At 50.9% G+C, this 26314-nt stretch overlaps 1 protein-coding gene across 7 annotated transcripts in view; it reads right to left on the bottom strand.

Annotated features, from left to right (window-relative positions):
* Window positions 1-26314, bottom strand: part of NPAS2 (neuronal PAS domain protein 2) — a 166107-nt gene that overhangs the window by 48734 nt on the left and 91059 nt on the right. For all 7 annotated transcript variants that reach the window (XR_011646070.1, XM_058278198.2, XM_058278199.2 and 4 more), the window contains exons 3-5: window positions 20084-20232; window positions 12878-12969; window positions 7883-7972 (exon numbers count right to left, since the gene is read on the bottom strand). Coding sequence is in view for 6 of the 7 variants with exons in the window: in XM_058278198.2 (XP_058134181.1) it covers window positions 7883-7972; window positions 12878-12969; window positions 20084-20232 (331 nt within the window). In the remaining variant the exon portion in view is untranslated. The remainder of the gene's footprint in view (window positions 1-7882; window positions 7973-12877; window positions 12970-20083; window positions 20233-26314) is intronic.

Genomic DNA, 26314 nt, shown 5'->3' with positions numbered 1-26314 from the left:
AACCCTCTTTTGTCTACTTGAAAATGGTCAGTCCCTCCACGACCTCTTGGAGGGCTTGGATGGAAGCCCAACTCCCCTCAACTGTGAGGGTCGCCTGGCCAAGCTCCTCCCGAGGAAGAGGGCTGGCGGGTCAGCGTGGCAATGGCGGGACCTGCAGCTCCAGGTTCTCCCGGGAATAAAGCAGTGGATGGAGGTGGGGGAGGAAAGACGCTGGAGGGACGCGAGGAGGATGAGTTGACTCATGGAAAGGGCACGGAACCACGAGGAAGCTCTTGGCGTGCCTTTGCCGTTACGTTGCTATTAAGCCATTTCCACATGTGAAAAACCAACTGCAACGATCATAATCTGAAAATTTAAACCCTAGCGCTTGGGAGAGTAAATCACATCCTCCCTCGAAACGGCCCTTGAATGAGCTACCCTGTGCGTATGAAAATCCTCGCAATGGCACAGGCAGGGGAGGGACCGCGCCAGCAGCGGCCATTCCCACAACGGAGCCACGTGACCGAGAACACTCCTTCTACGTCTCAGGCAGGAGGGTCTTGCCCCCAATTCGCCTTCTGCCCTTGGCTGCTTTCCCACGGATCTGGCCCTCTTCTGATTTTACCTGTGAACGTGTGTCCTACATTCCCAGCCACACATGGCCCACGTGGTCCCTCGAGGAACCTCCAGAGCCCGGGGGTCACCAGAAGGGGCTGCAGGACAGGGGACGGCCCTCTGCTCTCTCTGAACCAGCAGGTCCGGGTTAATCCCCCCAGTTACCCCTGAGCCTGCAAAGCAGCACATGCATGCGGGCTGGTGGAGACGGCTGGGGGGCTGGCACTCAGTCCCGAGAGGTTCCGGAGGGGCCCGGCAGGTCTGGCCGGAGGTCGGCAGGGGGATGGGAAGTCCTGGCGAGGCCTCATCCCAATGAGGGGCGGGGAGGGGCCAGGTCAGGGCGCTGAGCTCCCTGGAGGACCAGGAAGTTGGATATCTGGCAGGTTTAGATTCTGTTGAGACTCAGAATCAAGTTGAATGCCAACTAGAAACACTTTCAGAAAATATTAGAGAGGGCAGCCTCACGACTGAGGCATGGGGAAGTTCCTGAAGCCTTGGAAAGCACCACTTATAAAGAAGGGATATCTCTGCCCCTCACCCAAAGACCCAGAAGGGAGGGAAAAGGCAGGCCGCAAGTGAGGACACACACGCCCGGCAGAGAACTAATGTCCAGCTCACTAGTGTCCAAGCCCTGCAACACACGTCAAAAGAGACAACCAGTAGGAAATGGCAAAATACATGAACAGGTGTGTCACCAAAAGAAGAGGCCCGTGGCCAACAAACATAGGAAAAGACATGCAATCTCATAAGTAACCAGGGGAAAAGCAAACTATAACCCCTAGGATACTGCCACACACTGGATTGGCAAAAACTAAGAAGTCTGACCATGCCAAGTTCTGGGGACGTGATCTCCTGCTGGCTGGGGGAGAGTGAACTGGCGCAACCAGCACAGGTGCGCCAGGTATTGTCTGGAAAGGGCCGATGGACACGTTCCACAATGCAGCGAGCCTACACCTCGTCAACTCTAAGGGGCACCTGCCAACGGTAGCCAGGAAACATAGGCAATGTTCGTAGACGCACTTTCTAAGGGCTCCCAAGTGCAATGAATGCAGGAATTGGAGCGGACGCTTGGGATGGAATCCTATGGAGCAAAGAAAAACTGGCAGCTACACTTCACGGGGTGCGATGGATGCGGCTCACAGACATGTCCCCAAACTGTATTTTCTATGATTCCCTTTACGTGAAGTTAAAGAAAAGGCAATACTAAATTATAGTATTCAGCCATGAATTCCACGTTGGCAGAACTGTAAAGAAAAGGAAGGAAACGACCTTAAAAGCCAAGAAAACGGTAGCTGCTAGGTGGAAGGTGGGGCGTGGGGAGAAAGGAGGAGAGGGGCAGCTACGTCCTGACATGTTCCATTTTGTAACCTCAGTGACGGCTGTGTGACAGTCACAGCACACAATCACTACTTTTCAATGCACTTCTGATTATATGATACATAACAATCAAACTGCATATAAAATAAATCTCACTGGGGACACAGGGCCTTTCAGCCCATGCTGAGAAACAGGGAGACCCCCCAGCTCTGCTCTAACTTGGAGCCACTTCTGAAAAGATGCCCTGGGCTGAGCTGGTTCTTTAAGACTGTGAGGGGGGCTGGGGAGGGAAGGGCAGAGGGGTAGCTCCTGGAGATAGCATTTCCCAGCCACCCTCGGCCAGGCTGCTGCATGCCGCTTCTCCCTCCCTGTGCTCTCTTCTCCCTGCTGGGACCCTGGCATGGGAACGTGGCTCCAGATTCCCCTTTGAATCCCGCACTTGCTTCTTGCCAGCGTTTTTGCCTGGAGAGCCAGCATGAACCAGAGGTAGCTCTCTCCAGCTTCATGAGCACTTGTCACTCGGGTTATTTTCTTTTTCGGAGGCTGTGTCACTCGTGCAGGTATTTTTCACTCCTGAGCCATCCCTCCACCCCCCAGCTGTTTGCAGCTGCTCCCAGCATGGCAGCCCCTTTACCCGTCAGTCCCTCTTTGGTAGATATTCAGGCCCCTGGGCCCTGGGCCAGGACTGGGGACAGAGGTGATGTTTTAAGAGCTCACCAAGGGAAGCGGATGTGGCTCAATAGATAGAGCTTCCGCCTACCATATAGGAGGTCCAAGGGTTCAATACCCAGGGCCTCCTGACTCGCATGGTGAGCTGGTCCATGTGCAGTGCTGCTGCGCACAGAGTGCCGGCCCATGCAGGGATGCCCCCTGTAAGGGTGTCCCCTGTGCAAGGACTGGCCCCTGCGCAAGGAGAGCCGCCCCGTGTAAAACCACGGTCCACCCAGGAGTGGTGCCACATACATGGAGAGCTGATAAACCAAGATGACGCAACAAAAAAAAGAGACACAGATCCCCAGTGCCACCTGATGAGAATAAAAGTGGACATAGAACACACAGCAAATGGACACAGAGAGCAGACAGCGGGGTGGGGGTGGGGATAAATAAATCTTTAAAAAAAAAAAAGAGCTCAGTGGGGCTCATCTCCTTAGGTGCACATCATATTCACTAACAAATCAGAAAAGCAATCCAGGAACTCAGCTTTTTATTTTATTTTTTTTTAAGATTTATTTTTATTTATTTAATTCCCCTCCCCTCTCCCGGTTGTCTGTTCTCTGTGTCTTTTTGCTGCGTCTTGTTTCTTTGTCCGCTTCTGTTGTTGTCAGCGGCACGGGAAGTGGGGGTGGCACCATTCCTGGGCAGGCTGCACTTTCTTTAGCGCTGGGCGGCTCTCCTTACGGGCGCACTCCTCTTTGCACGTGGGGCTCCCCTACGCGGGGGACACCCCTGCGTGGCAGGGCACTCCTTGCGCGCATCAGCACTGCACATGGGCCAGCTCCACACGGGTCAAGGAGGCCCAGGGTTTGAACCGCGGACCTCCCATGTGATAGACGGACGCCCTAACCACTGGGCCAAAGTCCGTTTCCCGAACTCAGCTTTTTAAAAAATCAAACCAAGTCCAGACAGGAAACACGGATTATGCCTCCTGGGGTGTCATTTGAGTCTGCCTTGTCCACACTCTCTCGATTCTGTCCAAGACACTGGGACACAGGTCCCCTGGGCCTCCCCGACAGGGCTCTGCTCCAGAAGCCCCTCCCCTGGGGCCCCGGGCCTTCTCCATCAGCAGGCTCACCTAGCTGAGCATGCCTTTCTCCCTTTTGTGCCTTTGATTGTAGATAGGGAGGAAGGCCAAAATGTGCCGGCATTGCCACAACTTGACAGTCTTGACTTTATCACTTAGACTTAAAATGACTTTCTGCTGCTTAGAGCGTGTTCCTCTTTCTTTTCTGTGTCACGCTGGAAAGGAAGGCTCTAGGATAGCTCATCAGGAAACTGCTATACAAAGTCTATCGCGTGAATTCACCACATCTGAGTCTCTTACGAAGGAAATGGAGAGAGACTAAGCCTGGCGGCCTCAGAAGAGGCGCGGAATTCTTGCTGCTCTCTATGTCCCCTCACCCACAGCTTCTAATTCCCAGGCCACAGAAGGGACAGCAGGCTCCCAGAGAGCCTGGTGGCGAGAGGACGTGACACCGACGGCCCAAGGGATGATGCTGCTGGGTCTGTGGCCTCACTCACCATCCTGTCACCACTTCTTCCGTGGAGATGGGCCACTGCGTTTCACTGCAGCTCCCCCTCCTCTCTCTTCCTAACCACCCAACCATGCTGAAACATTCAGCTTCACTCTGCCCTTTATAGGGGTTGAACACCTGGCTCTGGAGCCACACGCCTGACTTCAAGCCCCTGCTCCACCACTTGCTGGCTGGGTCCCTGGGTAAATGACTCAACCTCTCTGTGCCTCAGTTTCCCCCTCTGAGCCAGGTTAAGTACTAACTTCCCATGGCACAGCCCACACTCGGTGCCAGGCAGGGCTAGACGGGCTTTATGCCTTTTTTTTTTTTTTTAATATTCATTTATTTACTCCTCCTCAACCTCCGTTGCCTGCTCTCTGTGTCCATTCGCTGTGTGTTCTTCTGTGTCTGCTTGTATTCTCATTAGGTGGTTCTGGGAACCGATCCTGGGACCTTCTGGAGTGGGAGAGAGGCAATCATTCTCTTGTGTCACCTCAGCTCCCTGTTCTGCTACATCTCTTATTGTCTCTCCTCCATCTCTTTTCATTGCGTCATCTTGCTGCAACAGCTCTCGGCATTGGCTGGCACTTCTGTGTGGGGTGGCACTCCTGCGCAGGGCACATTCCCACGTGGAGTGGCATTCCTGCGCGGGGCAGTGGGCAGCACTCCTGCATGGGCCGGCACTCATGGGCCAGCTCACCACCCGGGCCAGCTCGCCCTCACCAGGAGGCCCTGGGTATTGCACCCTGGACCTCCTAAACGGTAGATGGGAGCCCGGTTGCTTGAGCCACATCTGTTTCCCCTCTATGCCTTTTTAAGCATTTCAGGGATGTTTCCCTCTGTCCTTACATGCTCAGTAAACAGATATTATAATACCTGTTATGTGCTAATGGCTTGACAGGTGAAATCTCACAACAGAACTGCAGACCCTGAAGGGAAGGCAGGCTTGGAGGGCTGTCTGAATCCTGCAGCACCTGTGGACGGGTGCTCGGTACAGACTGGGTGATGCATAAATGCTAACAAACTGCACTCAACGGAGAGCAGAGCTCCTGCACTGCAGCCCAAGCCCCCGGCCCAGGAAGACAGAGCAGGCTGGGGCTCGGGCTGCGCGTCTGGCGCCCCTGGCTGAGCCGGGCCCACTCTGGATGGCTGGCCCCCGTGGGTCTCTTCACTGTAAGGGGGACAACAAGGCCTGGTCCCAGCTCATCTCCTCGGCTCAGGCAGGGGGTGCGAAGGCACCAGGGAAGAATTCCCTCCACAGTGTCCCTGCCTGCCGCACTTGCAAAGAACACAAAAGGGGGCGTGAAAACCGGAAAACATCAGCTAAAAATAAGTAGCAGTTAAAGGTGGGGGTCGCCGTGCCCGCTCACCTCCACGGGGGAGCTCGAGGGCCAGCTCGCCCGGTGCGTGTTTGTGTCTGGCACGAGCCTATCCCCGGATACTTAATAAAGGAGCAATGGCAAAGTAGACACAGAAGTTTCTGGCCCTTCTCAGCGTTAGGAGATCATTTATTATTTGCTCCATAATTTCAGATCAGAAGACTTCCCGACTTACTAAGTTTCCTCTGCCACGGATGGCGACCAGGCCTATCGGACAATGGGAAAAGCGTGGAGCAGAAGAGTGCGAATCCTGTTTCCACGTGCATCTGGTTACTCTCCATCAGTGCCCACTACTGCCCAGTCCTTCCATTTTATACAAAACCCAAACTGCCTCCAAGGAAGAGCCCACGTCCTCCCCTTTCCCGGCGTCCTCGACTGAGCTGCAGAGCCGGGCGGGTGCTGGCGGGTGCTTCGCCTTCCTCGTGCAGCCTCAGCACGCTTCTCCTAGCCCGAGACTAAAGATAAGGTGAAGGAGCGGATGTGGCTCAAGCGGCTGAGCGCCTGCTTCCCACTGGGAGGTCCCGGGTTCGGTTCCCAGTACCTCTTAAGAACAAATAAACACACACCAACTCAGACGAGCCGATGTGGCTCGTGGTTGAGCGCTGGCCTCCCACATACGAGGTCCCAGGTAGCCTTGGTAGGGCCCAGGGAGGACACACCTTTTCCCAATCAGGGGGAGGGGGAGAATCCCCCAGCCTCCCACACTTGGTGTGAGGAAATGGGCCGAAAAGTTAGACTATGGCAGACAGCGAGGGCACCCACGTGCCAAGTCAAAACTGCCTTCCTGGCGTCACGTGGCCCAGACCACGCACAGTAACCTGCAGAGGGCGCGAGGTGGGGGCGCCGGTTTCCACGCAGCGGCATTTGCAGAGACGCTGGGGGGAGGTTCCCAAGGCCAAACATGACCTAGGAGGAGTGGACTTCAGGGCCACGGGCAGAGCTGGGCTGGCCCAGCCGGCAGAGGCAGCGGCTGCCCACGGAGCGAGGCCATGCCGCACCCTGGGCAGGCACGGCGAAGGGGAGGGGCCCGCAGTCCCCACGAGGGCCTCCCTGTGCCGGGGCTCCCCGTGCACAGGACGCAGGCGCGCGGCGGCCTCCCCAGCACATAAACCGGGGCACAGGGCGGCTGGCATGGATGGCGGTCTGGCTGGGTTTGCTGGGAGCAGAGGGGACGCTTTATCCTGCTCACGCACACATGCTGCTCCTGCCAGAGCTTCAGGCAAGGTCGGGGGTCCCTGGGAACGGACCATGGAATGGCAGGATGTGGAGGATGGGCCCAAGGGTACAGCGTCCCCAGACCAGTGCAGACTCAGGAGGTCAACTATCCTGATCAGGGGCTGAGCAGGGAACCAGCATGGCCTGCTCAGAGATGGAAGAACTGGGGGGAAAGGGAGGAGGAGGACGGGAAGGAGGGAGGAGGAGGAGGAGAGCAGGAGGGGAGGAGGGGGAGAAGGGAGGAGCAGAGGAGGAGGGAGGAGGAGGAGGAGAGCAGGAGGAGAGGAGGGGAGAAAGAGGGGGAGAAGGGAGGAGCAGAGGAGGAGGGAGGAGGGGGAGTGGAAGAGGAGGAGGAGGAGGGAGGAGGGGGGAGGAGGGGAGGAGGGGGGAGGAGGCAGAGAGAGGAGGGAGGACCGAGGAGGAGGAGGGAGTGGAGGAGGAGGAGGAAGAGGTGTAGGAGGAGGAGGAGGTGGGAGCAGAAGAGGGAGGAGGAGAAAGGAGGAGGAGGAAGGAGGAGGGAGGGAGAGGATGAGGGAGGAGGGGAGGGGGAGGGGAGGGAGAAGGGGGAGGGAGAACTGAAGAGGAGACAGAGGGGGAGGAAGAGGGAGGAGGGAGCAGAAGGGGGAGGAGGAGAGAGGAGGAGGAGGAAGAGGAGGAGGGAGGCAGAGGAGGAGGGAGAGGGATGAAGAGTAGGAGAAAGGAGGGGGGGAGGGGGAGGGAGAGGGAGGGGCTGCTTCCCCCGCCTCTGGACACGCCGCACCCACCCAGCCTGCGCCCCTCAGACGACAGGCAGGCCCCTCCCCTCTGCCTGCTCGGTGCCTCCTCGGCCCACAAGGTCCAGCATCCAGCGTGGAAACCTTCCCGCCCCCTCAGAGGCGTCCTGGGGGCGGCACCCACAACCCGACCCCAGCCGCTGTTCCCGCTCCAGGGGCTCGAGCCTGCCCGGGCGCGCGGGCTCTCCCCCAGCCGGGGGGCTCCCAGCCGAGGGCCCGCGCCCCGCCCTCCGCACGCCGCCCCCACCCGAGCCGCCTGGCCTTCGTCTGGAACTTTCTAGGCCCTGGCCCCGCCCCCGCCGCGCCCTGGCCCCGCCCCCTGCTGCCCTGGCCCCGCCCCCGCCGCGCGCCCCGCTGGCGGCCGAGCACTCACCGGCAGGTGCCCGAGGAGCGGCGTGATGCTGTCGGACACGTAGACGATGCTGCCGTCGGTGGTCACGGCGATGACGAAGCCGTCCAGCGCCTGCGGAGAAGGGGCGGCGGCGCCTGAGCAAGGCTCTGCGGGGGAGGGCGCAGGGCGCCAGGGCCTAGGACAGTGACCTCGTCCCGCACTTCCGTGTCTCCTGGGCGACCTCGGGGCTTTGAGTGACTTGTGGGGGATGCGGCATCTCGCCTGGAGTTTGTCCAGCCAGGCCAAGTGCTCGTAAAAGCGTTAAAAGGGTCCACAGGAGGGAGGAACAGGGTATGGATTAGCGTGGACTTACTGATTCTCTACTATGGAGCTATTGTGACTAGTAATGGAAGGAATCGCATCGATGTGGAGAAAGTGGCCACAGTAGCTGCTGAGGGTGGGGAGAGGGAAGAAGAGATGTGATGCGCAGGCATTTTCAGGACTTGGAGTTGTCCTGGGTGGTGCTGCAGGGACAGATGCTGGACACTATGTCCTGCCATGGCCCACTGGGTGGACTGGGGAAGCGTGTGAACTACAATGTAAACCATTATCCATGTGGAGCAGCAGTGCTCCAAGATGTATTCACCAAATGCAGTGAATGTGCCACAGTGATGAGGGAGGTTGTTGATGTGAGAGGGGTGGGGTGAGAGGGGTGGGGGATATATGGGGACTGCTTATATTTTGGAATGTAACATTTTAAAAAAATAGAAAAAAAAGGCTCAGTGGAAAATGGCACCTCCTGGTGCCAGAAAACAAGCTCTAGCCAGGGCGAGTACCTAAGCAGCTATAAAGACGAGCACACTCTTGGGCTAAATCAGAAATGCCAGTTACCAGTAAAAGAAATCGGTCAGATCTTCTGCCTCCCTCACTCCTACCCCACCTCTCGAGACCCTCTGAGTTCATGGGCAAAGCTTTCAGGAAGCTCCCAGCCTAACAAATAAGTGCACTAAGACAGAGCGCCAGCCTGGTGGCCAGGAGGGAGCGCTGTGTACATCCATCACGGGAGGGAAAATAACGACGGACGGGACCACTCTCAGAGAACATCCACGGTACCTCCAGGGAAGTCAAAAGAATGAGCTCAGGAGACGCTTGTGGCCAAACTGCATCTCAGGCAATTCAGGAAGGCTGGAAAGTCCACTCTTTTAAAACACCGACGGGGCACCCCCTCAAGCTAGGTGAGTTGCACTAGGTGCTTGAAATGCTTTAGGTAGGGAGCCAATGTGGCTTGGTGGTTGAGCGCCTGCCTCCCACGTATGAGGCCCTGGGTTTGACCTCTAGTACCTCCTAAAAAAATGTTGAAGGCAGTCTAGATTATCCTGCTTTGTTTTTAAGATTCCTCAAAATTTACTCTGGCAGGGATGCTCATCATTAGACACGGCTGAGTGTTGTGTCCCTAGACGTCAGGCTAAATACTTCAGCAGGGAGTGGGGTTGTGATGGCCCCCGGCCACACGGAGGGCACTGGGGAGAGGGAAGAGACCAACACGAAGCCCCCTGGCCAAAGAGCAAACCTTTGGGAATAAAACGCTGAGGTGCCCTTCATTGTAAGCCTGTCACTGTCCTTTTACTGACTAAATCTTTGAAATACTATCTTCCCCAAATCTGGGAGTTTTTCTATATTTGAGAAGAAAAATGGCCATATGAGCTTAAAAAGCTCTGGAAAGCTTTTTTCTATGCCTTCAGATGGATCCTTCCACAGTGTGCTCAAAAGGGCGATACTTAGGGGGATGTGGCTAAGTGCACCTCAGCAGGAACTGGAAATCCTCGCTCAGCGGGTGTGAGGGACACTGGTGACAAAGCACCAAAGTGAGAGAGAATTCTTTTCCCCAGGAAAATTAACACGAGGCTCATTCATCGCTTTACACTGACATGCCGGAGGATGCAAGACTGAAAAGCACCTTCAAGCACATTTCTTAACCTGACCTCATCCTGTTGGATTTCATCAGTAGTTCCTAGCTGGAAGCATTCCCCCCCCACCCCCCGAGACTATCTGGCAAAATCTGGAGACATTTTTGGTTGTCACTAGGTGTGGGGGGTGGTACTTGCGGCATCCAGTAGGTAGGGGCCAGGCATTGCTAGACATCCTTCAATACACAGGGCCGGCCCACAGGAAAGGGTCATCTGGACCAAACCATCAATGGTGCAGAGGCGGAGAAACCCAGATTCGATTTATGGGGCGTGGCAAACAAAGAGGTAAACCCTACTATCTTTTCCATCTTTCCCCCTTCAAGCGTTTTTTCTAAGTTGTTTTTCAAACCACAATTGTAGCCCTCCTGCAGACGAATTATTTTAGGGGTGGGGGCACTGTTGGTGGCATTCGCTGGTCCTTTCTGGAGAAAGCAGATTGGAAAGCGAGGAAAACAGGAGTCATACAAATTATCTTCGCGCACAGGGAGCCTGCGTCCCTCTCTTGAATTCTTAAAGCCAAGTGGGTGTTAAAAAGCGGGAGATATTTATAGACAGAAGATAACTTTTCATCAGCTCATTGGCATTTTCTATCAAAATGTACTCGATGGCACTGAGTCACTGCTGTAAGAGCTCTTGCTATGGTTTTAGAAGCCCCATCGGCATCACTTGAGAGCAATTCAATGGCATGTGATTGCAAAGCATTGTGCCCCCATCTACACAGGGGTGCTTTTGGCAGGAGCTTCAGGGACTCTAGCAAAGAAGCCACAATAATGCAGAATTTTGCATCCACCACGCACCAGAGGGAAAATGGACCCACACCCTCCCATCAAATTCCTGAATCTGACGGAATGTTTTATGTTCTCCAGAACCACGTCTAGCCTAAGAGAAAAGATTCCTGGAACGTCCCTGAATAAGGTTCAGGATTACCACCAATTCCCGAATCCCCACCCAACAAGAGCTGCCTCTCCTCCTGAATCTATGGCTCAAATGCTCGTCGCCACCATCTTCACCAGCGTTTGCGGAAAAGCTGGTACTTTACCAGCTTGGCTGGTCTGCAACCAAGTAATTTTTATTTCAAGCTTCCCAACCAGATGTGTTCTCCCAGAGTCTGGTTGTATGTCTCTGGAGAGAAGAGGGAAAGAAGGAGTCACACCCAGAAGCCACCGGCAGTTCCTGGGCATGATGGGTTCTGACCTCATTTAGAAAGGAGGACACCCTAGTCGACCAAGACATGGCGTCTGGATTCCTCAGATGCTCAGAAAAAGTGGAAGGTTCTGCAGTCCACAAAGACGTTCCACAGAGGAAAACAACCACCTCGCCCCACAGAGGGATGGCACGCCTGGGGCTCAGACCATCAGGGAGGAGGTACCAGGGCTACAGTTACTTAGCACTGTGCCTGTGTCTAACGAAGAATCAAAGGTCAGAAGAGCAGCCTACTGTGGTCAGAGGCAATCACAAGTTCCAGCTGGTGCCCTTCCCAGCCCGCTCTGGGCTGCAGTTCCCCCAGAAGGCCCGTCACACCCAGCAGGCCTAATTGCAGATCCACTGCGCTCCCCTGGCATGGCTCTCCTTCACACTCCTTCAGGGAGTCCCTGGTGAGAGCATGGAAAGCCCACAAGGGTAGCCATACAAATCTAGAACCCTCTTTTTCTATAAAGTCCAGTTTCCTTCCAGCTCAACTATTTACTCACTTTTAACTTTATAAAAGCCTTGGTTCCTCAAACATTTTTGACATCTTGAAACTCACTGGAACCAAAAGAGTTGTCCTTATAGGCGCTTAAAAAGAGGCTGGATGCTATAGGGCTATGTGTTTTATCGACTTTTCCCTAAGAATTTGGAGATAAAATAATGTATGTTAAGTAGCATATTGATGCATTAATTCAACATTGTATTTCACAAGCTGCTCTAAATTTAACATACTTAAAATGCATTGCTTCTGGAGAAAGTTCTGTATTTTCTTTAAATATAGTTGCCATGTAGATTTAAGTATCTTTCATTTTATGCAAATGTTCATTAATGCTTTTATATTTCATAATATTTGGACAGCTTCATTCTGGCATTTTCTTACTCAAGTACTTTTTGTTTTCTGCATAGTTAATCTATGTAAATGGAAGTTTACAGCAGCCTTGTATGGGCATATAAGACTAGGTATAGAAAGCTACAGCCTAAGAAGCCGCTCTCCAAAGCCTACAGTAACCGCTGGCATGAAGTGAGCGTCCGACTTCCTTTTCCGGAGCTCATTTGTGGCAGTTCTCTCCCGGGTCAAGGGTGCAGCCATGCAGCATCTGGGGACTGTCCCCCCACCCCATTCCACCCCCCAAGGTTGTCCTGCACCCTGAGTCAAGGCCCTGTCCCCAGTTGAGAGGGCAGAACACCAGTTAGATGTGTTCCTAGCGCCCCGTCCTCGTCTGAAACAGACCAGTCTCAGCCCTGCGTAAGGACACGCTGCTGCCGATAGCCACCCTCTCAGCCAGCAAGGCCTTCACGAAAACGGCCCTCGAGATGGCACGGGCACCTGACCTTCCATGGTGGGCACGTTCCCGGGCAGAGAAGGCGTGTGTTGGGTGGAGAGGCACGGGGTTCGCTTGTGGTCGACACGCCATGCTGACGTGATACAAGCTCAAGCTAGAAGCACGCTTCAAAAGAAGGTTTGCTGTCGAACTGTAGTTTCACTGTGGGAAAAATACTGCGACTGCATTCTAAAGGGGAGACGCTCTGAGTCGCAGGATGGCGCGGGCTGATGGAATCTGCCCTCCCTCCTGCCCCTTGCTCCAGGGACCTCCAAGGACTCCCCAGATGGGGGTGGTCTGGCTGGGAGGGCAGGAGGGCGCTCTCCCAGCAGTGATTGCGGCAAGAGCTCCCTATCAAGTTCACTTGGGATTCTTGCCTCCATCGCCCAACTCAGAAGCCAAGACTAAGCAAGAGCTCGTGAGCCTGGCTGGGGCGTGTGTTTCCAGACCCCGTTCCTGGGTCAAGAACAGTGGCTTACTTGGGGCACAGGGTCTGACCTGGGACACGGAGCACATCTGAATTTGCAGCCGCGGCAGCTCGTCTGAAAGCGCACGCTCACCTCCAACATGAGCTGGGTGAACTCTTCGTTACTGAGGAATGAAGGCTTCCAGTCTTGCTGGATGTCACAGATTTCCGTTTGCGCTGAGACTTCTGAAAAAAGAAAACAAGTAAGTGTCCACAGCAATGGGACCGAGAAGCTGGACTTAACAAATGAAGCACACCCTGCTTCTGCGCAGTTTCACGTAAATGTCTTTGTACTTTAGTGAAAGAAGCCAATCGGAGGAAACACGTTCCCTTGATTTCCAAGGCCTGGGAACTTCGGGTGCAATGGGCCTGAAAATGCTCACGATGCCCTCACACCCCTTTAATGAGGATTCAGGGAGGAGACTGCCTCCCCCCATGTGGCGGACACCAGACCCTTGCATTTCTGTGTGACAGAGCCCGTCATGAGCGGTCAGAAGTAGGAAAGTGCCACCTGCTGAAGCAGCAAGAACGAAGCCTGGGAAGGCAGGACACCTTCTTGGGGGGCTTCCTCATGATCAAGGAGAAGCAAAGCACTTCAGAGACCTGGGATTTTCCAGAAACATCTTTGGCCAGTGGTAAAGAACCCACTGGGGCTATGCAGAATGTAACACATTTTTCAGCATTTCCAGGGACCGAGGTACAGTGTGCCATACAAATACAGGCCTCTCAGTGGCCAGACTTACTCTTTTCCTAAATTTCATGGGTTGATGTACCAGTTACCTGTTCCCCACAGCTATGTGATGCTGAAGACATTACCCACGTTTGTAAATTCAATAGTCATTGGCCTAATAGGACTTCCTGGAGACTCTAGTTCTTCTGCATTTTTAAAAGAATGATTTGTTAGCTTAGTAATGATCTTTGATAAGATTATTATCAATAGTTGAAATGCAATATCGAATTTTGGGTTAGCTAGCCAAAGGGGTGCTGATGCAAAATACCAGAAACTGGTTGGTTTTTATAAAGGGTATTTATTTGGGTAGGAGCTTACAGATACCAGGCCATAAAGCATAAGTTACTTCCCTCACCAAAGTCTATTTGGAGCAAGATGGCTGCCAACGTCTGCGAGGGTTCAGGCTTTCTGGGTTCCTACGTTTCTGGGGCTTGCTTTATTCTGGCTTCAAGGCTCCCTCCTTCCTGGGGCTGGCTTCTCTTTCCTCTGTGTGCTGACTTTCCAGAGCTCCAGCTTAAGGCTTCAGCATCAAACTCCAACATCAAAACTCCAACATCAGAAACCCTCAACTCTGTCCTTTGCCATGCCTTTTATCTGTGAGTCCCCATGCAACAAGGGGTGGGCACTCAAGGCCCTAATCTTAACTCAATCATGCCCACGTACAGATCAGATTACAAGCATAATCCAATATTTCTTTTTGGAATTCATCAATAATATCAAACTGCTACAAATACGTTTTCCCTTCAATTTATCCTTCCTCTATCTTAAACCATCATTTTATTCCATTTTATGTAGTAAGAGCTTTCTTTAAGGATGTTTTTCTTAGTGCTAAGAAAAACTAAGTACATATATATTACATACCTCAGAGATTAAAACTAACCTGTTTAACAAGTGACTAGAGAAAATCGTTCCAGCAGATAATCTGTCAATTGTGAACTAAGAGAAAGTCTATGCTTTCAGCACTCTTATACCGAGGCTGGAGAGTACGTGGTTCAGCAGTTACGTGTAAGGAAAGGTGATGTGAAGGGCTTGCTCCATGCACAGGACTCTGTAAACCTCACTTGTTCAGTGCCCCAAAGTTCCCGCAATGCTCAGTTCTGTGGGGAAGGTTCCTTCCTGTGCAATTTCAGAAAGAACAAGTTGCTTCTCTGAGCATATGAAATTGTTTTCTCTTTCATATTTTTAAGTACCAGGGCCAGGAACCGTGTGCCTAACGTGTGGGAAGCCAGTGCTCAGCCACCGAGCCACACCAGCTCCCCTGAGTTGGTTTTTCATTTATTGGCTTGTTGTTTGTTTGCTGTTGCTGCTTGTTTGTTTTCAGGAGGCCCCGGGGACTGAACCCAGGATCTTCCAGGTGGGAAGCCGGCGCTCAGACGCTTGAGCCACTTCCACCACCCCCTTTCATGATTTTAAAGGAGCCCCAAAGAGTCGTTGGCAGCCTCTGGTGACTGAACGTGGGAAGAAACTCAGGAGAGGAGACTGCTGAGTCATCAGTCAGCAGCACGCTGGCAGACCCAGGGCTGAGGACCCTCAAGTGAGGAGACCAGCCAGGGCTGGGTGCCGCCATGCTGCCAGAGGGTGCCCGTGGGGAGATGCATCATGGGAGGCAGGGGCAGGGCACCACATGCGGGTCGTGGCCACAGGTCATTCTGCGTGCCAGCCACAGCCAGGAAGGAGGTGAAATGCCAACAAAAGGCTACCAGGGTGAGCAGTTAGGAAGAGATGGTGCCAGAATACCCTAAAGATTTAATCACATAAGCAGCCTCGCACTTCTTCCCAGCACATACATTCATCTGTAAAAGTCTTTTTGACCATTAGGATCAACCTGAACAGCCTTTTTGGCAGCCCAGATTTCACTGAGATAGCAGTTGATTTGCCTTAATGGCGGAGTACAAGAAAGCCAGGCCCCTTTCTTTTACCTAAGTACCTTTTTGATCATTCCATGTGTCTGGATACTTCCTAAACACCTGCATGATGATACCCAAAACACATTTCCATCACTCTGAGTTTCAACAATATGATTATAGTCCTTGGATGTTAAGGCTCAATTCATAGCATTAAATTATTTTAATAGGTAAAGAATATGATGTCCCAAAGCAAGTTAAAAGAAAACATGGGACACGGGGAATGAAACATAGAGTTCTAATCATGCCTTCACCAGTACCTGGTGGGACGGACATCCTAAGGCATGTATAACACAGCAGCAGCAGAGAGGGTGGCCAAGAGGATTCTAGCAGCGAGGGAAACAAAGCCACTGGGAGTGATTTATACAGGAAAGCATTTCCATTATGGCCAATCCCAAATATTCCACTAGAGTGCACCCAGTGCCCCAGAGTGCCAACCTCAATTACTCCTGGCTTGCCTGCACAAGGAGCAGTACATGCTTAAAGAAAAGCCTGGAAAGGCTATTGCTGGGCTGGATAAATATTCCCTTGTCCAACCGGGACATACTCCTCATCCTGCATGCTAAAGGGACACGGATGAGCACTGGAATTTGGTGGTGGGAGAGAACAGTATTAAATCAGCCTGGGAGCCACACGGGAAGAGGCTAACCCAGAGGCAGCCCGGCCTGCAGAAGCCGCATGCAGACGGAGCTGGATGAGAATCCAGAATGCCCTGCAATCGGCATAATTTAGGGGATTCTCTCTTATAAAAGATACTGTTGATGCAAAATCCCTCTACATAGAAACATGGTCAGAGCCTTACTCTGATTTGGATTACTTCCAAGAGAATAAATGTACATATCATGATCAAGATTTATCTCCTATGCTGAGAAGAAAATAAGGATGCTTGAAAGAGTATTGAGGAAATAGCCAAATAATGATAATATAACCTGGACCTACCCATCATCCCTTACTTATCACGTGATTTCCCTTTAATGTGAAGGCAGAAAGCATCCTGAACCCACAGTTCTAGAAGCTGGCTGCACCCCAGAATCCCCTGGGGAGCTTTAAAAATACTGACGCCTGGTTCTCACCCCATTACGTGCTGGTAAAAGGCTCTCCATCCCACCACGAAAAGACCTGATCTGCAGTGGCTGCCCATTTCTGTGGTGTAAATACTTCCACTCTGGCTGATTTCAAGCTGGCAACTTGACATCAACTGGTTTCCAAACTCCTGAAAGTCTCTAGTCATCGCCTGCAGACTGAGATGACCCACTGGAGCTCCCTACCCAGAGATTCTGAGGTATTAGGATGTGATACCCAGGTTACAGTATCTTTAAAAAGCTCCTGAGGTGATTCTAAAAGGCCTCGAAAGCTGAGGACCAAGAGTCCAAATGGACATACAAGCTCTAATGTAAGTGTCTACAGGAGCTTCATCAATCCCCTTCTATGGAGAAGCAGTATGGCGGGGCGGTTAAGAACGCGGATCTGGAGACAGGCCACCTCGGTTCTAGAGCTCGCGCCTCAGTATGCCTCATCTGTGAAATGGTGCTAACGCAAGGTGCTGCTGTGAAGCTCAGATGAATTATTGCACCCAGAGCCCTGAGAACAGCGCCTGGCCCCAGTAAGCCAGGAAAAAAAATCAGGACCACTGCAACTTATTCCAGATGCCCAAAGAGTCTGTGCCAATTGGGAGTACAAAGGAAGAGCGACTTTTTCCTGCTTGAATCCAAATTTTGGTCCAACCACTGTATTTCCCCATAAAATCTGCCATGGATTTTCTGCCTTCTTTCAGACATGGAGTCGGGGGAGGCGTGAGACGCTGGAGTCATCCTCGTTGCGCTTAAGCGGGTTGTGCAGAGAAGACTCATGAAGAAGGCGGGCACGGAGCAGGCACTCCTGGTGGCAGGAGGCTCTGCTTCTGCTGACTGATCCTCTCCAGGTCCCAGATTTGACAGTTCTGTAATTCCAAGGCGGACAGAGCCCAGCATAAATGTCACACTGATGAACTTGATCCCAGCTGTCCTATTTAACAGCTGGCCTGCCTCTCAGCGGCACTGACCTAGTTTGAGTAATTTGCAGAGAGTATCTTGGTGATCAAATCAACCTGCTATTTCACTTGGCTAACTCATTATTTAGGAAATATAACTATTCTGATTCAATTATTGCAGCAACCTAACACTACTGCAACATTTTATTGTACTCCCACTTGACTGTTCTTCCTGACTTTTAACATAAGCAATTAACATGTTCTTTGCACTCTCCTGGGCAGCTTTGGGGGAAAAAAACGGAGGTTATATCATTACTGTCACACTTTTTAATAGATACATACAATTATCAAAGAAATAATAAAAGAATAACAAGTATAACAAACTTTCCATGTCCTAGCTGTGCCCTCTTCCATGAAATCATTTGTCTGGAGAAATGTTCAGTGAAAGGAAAGCATCACTGTAAGTGCAGAGGAACTATAATTATTTCCTCAATAATTGTGACATTTCTGACTTTATTATGTTTGGTGCTGTGGTTAAGAATAAAAAGACTCCTGCTCTTCCTGCTTGTTAATAGCTCCTGAATCCTCCCAACTAATCTCTATCTTTTTTTGGTATCATCCTCACGTGTGTGACAGGTGGCCAGTGCTACCAGCACAGGGTGTCCAGTGCTACATGTAAAAGGGTTTGAACGAGAGTAAAAGGGAGAAAGGATGATGTAAGGGAGAGACCCGTGCAAAGGACAGACACAAGGAGATTCATATGATGGGACACATAAACACAACCTGACTGTGACACCAGGACAACATGGGTGAGTCTCACAAAATCACACGCATAATGCAGGATTCCATTGGAATAAGTCCTCCAACAGGCAAAACCAGTCTATGGTATTAGAATCTAGAGCAGAGGTGACCCCTGGGAAAAGCAGAGGACATCTATTGAGGCGGTTTCTGCTTCTTGGCCTGGATGTTGGTTCCCAGCTGTGTTTACTTGTAATAACTTAATTTAACCATCCAGTTTGGTCTGTGTATTTTCCATATGTGTGTTAGACTCTTAGGAAGGTATTAAAAAGTTAAAAGCAACAAAGACTGGTGTGCTGGGACAACTGGCTATCCACCTGTAGAAGGATGAATTTGGACCCCTCTTTCACACCATAGACAAAAAATAAATAACTCAAAATGGATCAAGCACCTAAAGATAAGTGCAAAAACTATGAAACTTTTAGGAAAAAAATAGATGCAACAGTTTCTTAGGTACGACACTAAAACCACAAGCAACCAATGAAAAAAAATAGATAAATTGGACTTCCCAAAATTTAAAACTTTTGTACATTGGATACCATTAAGAAAATAAAAAGACAAACCACAGAACGGGAAAAAACTTTCGCAAATTATTTATCTGAGAAGGGTCTAATATCAAGAATATATACACAACTCTTACAACTCAGCAACAGCAGGACAAGTAACCCAATTAAAACAACGGCAAAGGATTCAAATAGACATTTCTCCAAAGAAGATATACAGGTGGCCAATGAAGCACATGAAAAGTTCATGAAGAGCTCAACATGATTAAAGGAAATGCAAAGCAAGAGGACAACGTGGTATCATTTCTGTGTGCCACAGGAATGCTTAATAACAACTTAAAAGGACCCCAGAGCAAGTTGGTGAGAATGTGGAGGAGGCGGAACCCTCACGCCTGCTGGTGGGAATGTAAAATGGTGCAGCCACCACGGCAGCCAGTCTGGCAGTTCCTCAGATAGTCAGACATGGAGTGACCCCATGACTTAGCAATTCCGCTCCTAATATACACCCAAGCGAATGGAAAACATATGTTCACACAAAAGCCTGAGCGTTCACAGCAGCACTATTCATAGCTAAAAAGAGGAAACAACCCAACTGTCCATCAACTGACGAACAGATATACACAGAGTAAAATAGCATTCAGCCATGAAAAGAAATGAAGGAGTGATCCCTGCTGCAAGAGGAGTGCTAAATGGAAGGAGCCATGCACAAGACAGCACGGTTCCTCTTACGTGAAATATGCAGATGAGGCAAACCCACAGAGACAGAAAACAGAGGTGGGGTTGCCAGGATCTGCAAGGAGGGGGGCATGGGTGTGGGATTTCCCTTTAGGGTGACGATGAAGCCAGATAATGGTGATGGTTGAGCAACTTAGCAAAGACATAAAAGCTACTGGATGGTATGCTTATACCTCATGGTATGTGGATGAATCTCAAATAAGAAAGAACGATTTGCCATTTAGTAAATCATTTATCTCCAATTGATCTTTTCAGGGTGTAGCTCAGAAGCCCAAAAAGTAGGGAGGTGGTAGCGGCGATGGATGGAGAAAACAGCACCGCTCGGTCCAGTGGAAAACGAGAGCTTGAGGCATCACATGTGTTCCGTCCAGAGTGAGAAACACGCTCCGGACATGGGAACGCCAGGGGCTCCGCTACTACCTGCCCCTGCCGGGGCTGCGAGCGCCCCGGGAGGCAGCCCCGGAGCCTCTCCTCTGGCGAGAAAAGCCACAGGGGAGGTGCATGTCCCCTCTCACACCTGCTGGAGACGGGGCTACTTTAGAGGGAAAAGTGCCTCCGAAACGATGACTGACGGTGGGGACAGAGGACTCAGTGGGATGATGTCATCCCCAAACGGAAAGGGCAGGAGCGGAAGGAAGCCCGAGAGCCGCGTGACCTTTACCGTTGTGTTTCTGCAAAAATCCAATGACCTTTTCCAGCACAGTGGTTTTGTCCATTTTCCGCGCGTTGCCGGGGAGCATGGCGCTGAGCTCTTTGATGAGGACATTGAACTGGTCCCGACGCTTCTTCTCAGACTTGTTTCGAGAAGCTCTGTGAACGTAAAGCAATCAGGTTACCAGAACATTCCACTCCAGAAAGGCTTTGCTGTGAAACTGTGGTACTGCCTACAGAGCATGCTCTGCGGCGAACACTTCATCAAAGCTTTTTCAGGCAGGGCAACGTCAACTGCGTTTCAGAACTGAGTAAACGGGACAGAACAATGTTTTGTTAGACTCTTGGCCACCAAGAGAAGCAGCGTTAATAATAAGTTCTGACTCAGATGAAAAATCTTACACAGATTAGCTCCGTCGCCAGAGGCTGCTCCCCCCTATTTCTAGAGCTTCAGCCTTCAGAGAACAAACATGGCTGTTCATGAGGATGGGTGCAGCCCGCAGGGGTTCACAGAGCCCCTTTCTTAGCTGACGGCACAACCACACCACGTCCCCTCCAACCCAGAGCCCCCTGCCCTCTGGTGCCAAGCCTCGGGGGGGTAAAACAAATGTCTTGAGTGTTCTGCTGGAAGGACGAGCCAGGCCCAGCCACGGCCAACACGGGTCAGCAACTGCAGGTGGCTGCTGAGCTGCTAAGAGCAACGGGCCCTTGGACGACGACCTAACATGCTGAGCATCTACAGATGAGACACAAGCGGAGCTGCTCAGGTTGGGGGACGGGCTCTCCCCTCAGCCCTGCCAGCCCTGGGGTGCCGCCAAGGCGCCTCGGAGGAGGAGCCCCAGGGTTCCTGTGAGGAAATCTGGGACCAGCGCTTCTCAAGGCTCCTTGATCTCGAGTGACCCCCAGGTCTGGGGGCTGCCTGTGAGCTTATTCAAAGGCCCTCCGGGGCCGGGAAAGCTGCCCACCCCTCCCAAATTCACACGAGACAGGCTTGTTCCGGAAAGTTCACTGAGGGGCAACAGAGGCCATGACTGGAGGGCCTGCCCAGCATATCCACTTGCCGGACCGGGCACTCCTGGGGCCCAGGCTCCAGGGTCCTGGGAGAGCGAAGCAGCCAGGAGGCCACCAGGGGAGGGGCAAGCAGGGCAGAGGGTGCCGGCGGCTTCTGACAAGTCTGTGAGTGTCCCTGAGGGGGATGTGCCTGCCTCAGGGTAGCGACCAGTCTCCAAAGAAGCTCTGCTTCCCCAGACGGGCTTGGGAACACAGGGACACCCTCCAAATAGCTTTTTCCTAGGCTGCCTAATTATCCACACCCTGTCTTTACTTCAGCACAGAGGCTGACAACCTGTTCCATTCTGATTAGACCTTAGTTTGCCCTGTTTCCTGATAAGACCTGGGGCAATTCTCCCTATCTCACCTAAAACCGTGGTCACTAATCTGAACTTTACCCCAATTTCTCCCCCATTCCTATCTGTTCTTGCGTTTTGGGAAGACCTGAAATTCCTGCAGGGATTCTAGGCAGGCCTGCTTCCTCCCATATGCTCTCTCACAATTATTGACTGATTGCAGGGAGAGGAATGAGAGGCTCAAATGCCTCTTTGCTAGCCCAGGGTAGAAAGCAGAGCGTTCAAACACACGGTAGGGAAGAAAGGAACCTTTTAACTTGCTGAGTGACTGTCTCTGCATTATAAATAATTTTTTGGCCTAGATTTAAACAGTGACGTGCAACCCCCTTAGCCAAAAAAAGCTCTGTTCCTGTCCTAGTTTGCCCATTATAAATTATTTGTGAGCCGATAACACCAGCTCATTATTGCTCTGTTCTCTTCTTCAATGGGCGTAATGACTACAAATATCGCCTGGCAGAGACTACGACGAAGGCTCCTATCATCAGTGCCAGAAACCCAAGCTTGTTCTGTCGGGCTGTGCCTGGGACCCGCTGGGAGGCCCATTGGAAATCGGTCAGCATCAGCTGGATTCACAGATCTAGGCGAGAGGAGCAAAACAAGCCTGGAATGACCTTGCGAGCCATGGGGGAGGGATCTGTCCAGCAGGCCGGGAGTCTGTCCAGCAGGCAGGGAGCTCGCCACATGCGAGCCACTTCGGACAAGCGTGTGAAAGACACTGCATCAGCCTTAGCTTCTGGGTGTGCTTTTTTTTAAGGCATGATTTATGTTCAGTAAGATTTACCCGTTTTACGTGTATAATTTGATGAGTTTTGGTAATTGTGTAACCACAACCAAGATCAGGGTCAACGACAGTTCTCCTGCTCTAAAAAGCTCACTCACACCTCTTTGCTGGTGTTCTTCTGCCCCACAGCCACAGGCAACCCTGATGTGCTATTTCTCCAACTTTGCCTTTTCGAGAATTTCATATAAATAGAATCACATAATCTTTGAGCTTGCATTTTGCATGGTTTGTGAGATCCATCCATGTCGTTGCATATATTACTATTTCATTCCTTTTTCTTGCCAAGAAGTACTCCATTTTATGACTACACCACAATCTGTTTATCCATTTACCAGTTAATGGGCATGTGAGTGTCTTCCAATTTGGGGACTTTAAGAATAATACCAGGTCTGTTGGGGGAAAACAAATACACCAAATATAAGATACAGACTACAGTTAGTAGTACTACTTTGATGATCCTATTTCTTAATTTGTTACAAATGTTTCACCAAAGCAAGGTGTTAGTGGTGGAGTGATACATGGGAGCCCTGTATGATGTTACGCATGTTTGTCTTGTAAATTCACTACTTTTACTATTCACTTAGTGCTTATGTTCATGTATGAATGATATACTTCAATAAATTGTTTTTAAAATGAAAAGGAAATAGTAATGCTGTTCTGAATAATCATGTACAAGTCTTTGTGCAGATATATGCCTTCATCTGTCTTGGGTGAAAACATAGGAGTGAAATTGCTGGGCCAGACGATCAATGTACATTTAACGTTACTCTTATGCTAAGTGGCTCTATCATTCCTGCATTCCCACTGGCAACGTCTGAGAGTTCCATTCGCTCCACGCCCTTGCCAACATGTGATTAGATCAGTCTTCTTAACTTCAATCAGTCTAGTGGGTGTGTCGGGTTGTTTCATTGTGATTTTAATTTGCATTTTTCTGATGGCCAGAGATGCGGAACATCTTTTTACATGCTTAATAACCATTCATATATCTTCTTTGGAAAAATGTCTGTTCAAACCTTCTGCCCACTTATTAACTGGATTGTCTTATCATTGACTTGAAGGGAAAGAGAGGGAGAAGGAGAAAGGGAGGAAGAGAGAGAGTGTGTGTGTATGTGAGAATATATACATTGTGGATGCAAGTCTCAGCCTTTGATTCTAAATGCAGGGCTCCAAGTGCCACGGTGATCTTTTCTAAGTGCCTGCCATTGGACACCTTGGGATAATAATAGGTAACACATGCTGGGCACTTACCACGGAATAGGCACTATTTTAAGTGCTTTGGATACACTAATTCCTTTAACCCCAATGACAGCCCTTTAAGGTAGGTAGGTTCTGTTCCTATTTGACAGGTGAAGAAGCTGAGGCACTGAGAGGTTGCAAACTTGCCCACATCACCCAACTAGGAAGTAGTGGTTGGGATTCAGCTGGGTGGGCTGGCTCCAGGGCCCATGCTGTACGCACTACACCCTACTGCCTCAGCGCCTATCTTACCCTAAAGTCATTGTGATGTGCTGTCTTAGGGAGCCCTGCCCCCAATGGTCTAGGAGCAAACAATCAAGAATTACTAACTTTAGCTGCTTAAGTTCATAGCACAGAAACTAAATGCACCCTACAGAGAAACAGCATGATGCTTTACCGGGATGACTATGTGTTCTGTTGAGTGTCCCCACGGGGAAGGATACTGCAAAAAATGAAGGGAAAAGACTGCGGCCCAAGCTCCAGCTCCCAGGAGGAGCAGTCCTTCTCACCACCGTGGCCTAGGACATGACAGAAAGCATGACAACCATGTCTGTCAGTACTGCTGTTCACCAAGTATTTGTAGTTTTCCTTCTAGACACAGGACTGCACTGCCCTGTCCCTGGACAGCTGGTGTGGTCATATGACTTGCTGTAGCCAATGAAATGCAAGCACAAGTGCATGTATGTCAGTGCCAGGAAGAAGCTTCAAGAGTCAGTGTGAAACTTGTCACATTTCTTTTTCTACACGGACAGGAGTATGGTGAAGTCTCTCTCAGCCATGCCTCCTGAGTGAGGATACCTTACAGCAAAGGCCCCAGCCGACAGGTGATGACCAGGTAGGATTTAGATGAGGGAGCTGTTCTCTGTAGGCACACCAAGCCCATCGAATGAACACAGTGGGGGACTGAGGCCGACAGTGACCCATGGCATAGAGCCTGAGAGTCCCTTTCTTAAGTTCAGTATGGACAGACCTCAAGGGATGGTGTGGGGGAAACGGACTTTGGCCCAGTGGTTAGGGTGTCCGTCTACCATATGGGAGGTCCGCGGTTCAAGCCCCGGGCCTCCCTGACCCGTGTGGAGCTGGCCATGCGCAGCGCTGATGCGCGCAAGGAGTGCCATGCCACGCAAGGGTGTCCCCCGCGTGGGGGAGCCCCACGCGCAAGGAGTGCGCCCGTGAGGAGAGCCGCCCAGCGTGAAAGAGAGAGCAGCCTGCCCAGGAATGGCGCCGCCCACACTTCCCGTGCCGCTGACGACAACAGAAGCGGACAAAGAAACAAGACGCAGCAAATAGACACCAAGAACAGACAACCACGGGGGGGGGGGGGGGGGGGGGATTAAATAAATAAATAAATCTTTAAAAAAAAAAAAAGGGATGGTGTGGGGGTAGGGCACCTTTCTAGCCCCAGCGCATCAATCAGGACGAGGCTTCTCACACTTCTCATGGGGCTTTCAGGTCTTGGCAATTAGAAACAGGAAAGAATATTCTTCATTTTTCATCTCTGGCTTAGCGCCTTCTGCGGACAAGCACTAGATAAAGTTGTTACGGAGGAGGCAAAAATGAATGCAACTTGGTACCTCTCTCAAAGAAGCTTAGAGTCGAGAGGAAGAAATAGAATTTGTACATCAATAGAATGGAATGTGGGCTAAGTGAGCAGTTTAAAGCAGTTGCCAAGGGTGGTCACGAAGGAAGGAGACCAGTCACATGAGGTGGTCAGGGACGTCCTGAGACAGGAGTAGGCATCTGAGATGGCCTTGATGGGGGAATGGGCAGGTGGTGAGAGCACAGTCCAAAGGAAAGGTGGCAGTCAAATTTGACAGGAGAGTTGGGGACAATGTGGGAAAGCAAAATGAGATGAGCATGGACAAGAAGAGTGGGGCAGATGGAACACTCTTAAATCTCAGACCAAGCTATCTGGTCTGAGCTTCGTGATAAATCTGGAACAAGGTCTTGAAGGATAGCCTGGAAGAGGAAAACTGGTTAGGACATCAGGAGAGGAGGAAGAGGGACCCACTGTAGGGCCAGGAAGGACAGAGGAGGCTTCTCCACCCAGCAGTGCAACAGCACCCTCTCCTTGTAGGTCCTCTGAGCCCCAGGTTCAGCCCTAAAAAAACCCTGGTATGGGGAGCCACAGAGAGGATGACAGGAGTCAGAGGCAAATGAGTTTCAGTCCATTTCCATTGTCCCAGAAAGCAATGCTGATGACATGTATTTTTGAAACATTTCATTCTTAAAATTAACATGCAGTGAACTTAAGTTTTTCATTTGGGACAGTTCTATAAATTTTAGCACAAGAATAAATTCATGTAACCACCATCAGGATCCAGAACGTTCTATCACCCCCCAAACTCCCTCCTCCTCACCACTGCCCACAACCTGGGCAGCTCTGTCACTATACTTCTGTCTCTTCAAGAATGTCATCTAAGTACAATCGTACAGGATGTAACATTTTGATCCTGGCATCTTTTATTCAGCACAGTCTTTGAGGTCCATCCAAGTTGTCATACCTATTGACACCATTTTCCTTTTCATTCCTAAGCAGCATTCTATTGTGCAGATGTACCACAGTTGGTTTATATAACAACCCATTGCAGGAAACTTGGGTTTTTTCCGTTTTGGCCGTGATGAATTGAGCAGAGAGAAACATTTGTGTATAGGCTCTTGCATCAAAGTAAGTTTTCAGTTCTCTGAAGTAAATACCAAGAAGTGGGATGGCTAGGTCATATGGAAAGTATCTGTTTAGCTTTATAAGAATATGTTAAACTTTTCCAGAGCGGCTGTATGATTTTACCTTCTCATTAGCAATGTAGAAGTGAGCCAG

Source organism: Dasypus novemcinctus, chromosome 17 (genome assembly GCF_030445035.2).
Source record: "Dasypus novemcinctus isolate mDasNov1 chromosome 17, mDasNov1.1.hap2, whole genome shotgun sequence".
Lineage (NCBI taxonomy): Eukaryota > Metazoa > Chordata > Mammalia > Cingulata > Dasypodidae > Dasypus > Dasypus novemcinctus.
This window is presented reverse-complemented; position numbering and strand designations above follow the sequence as displayed.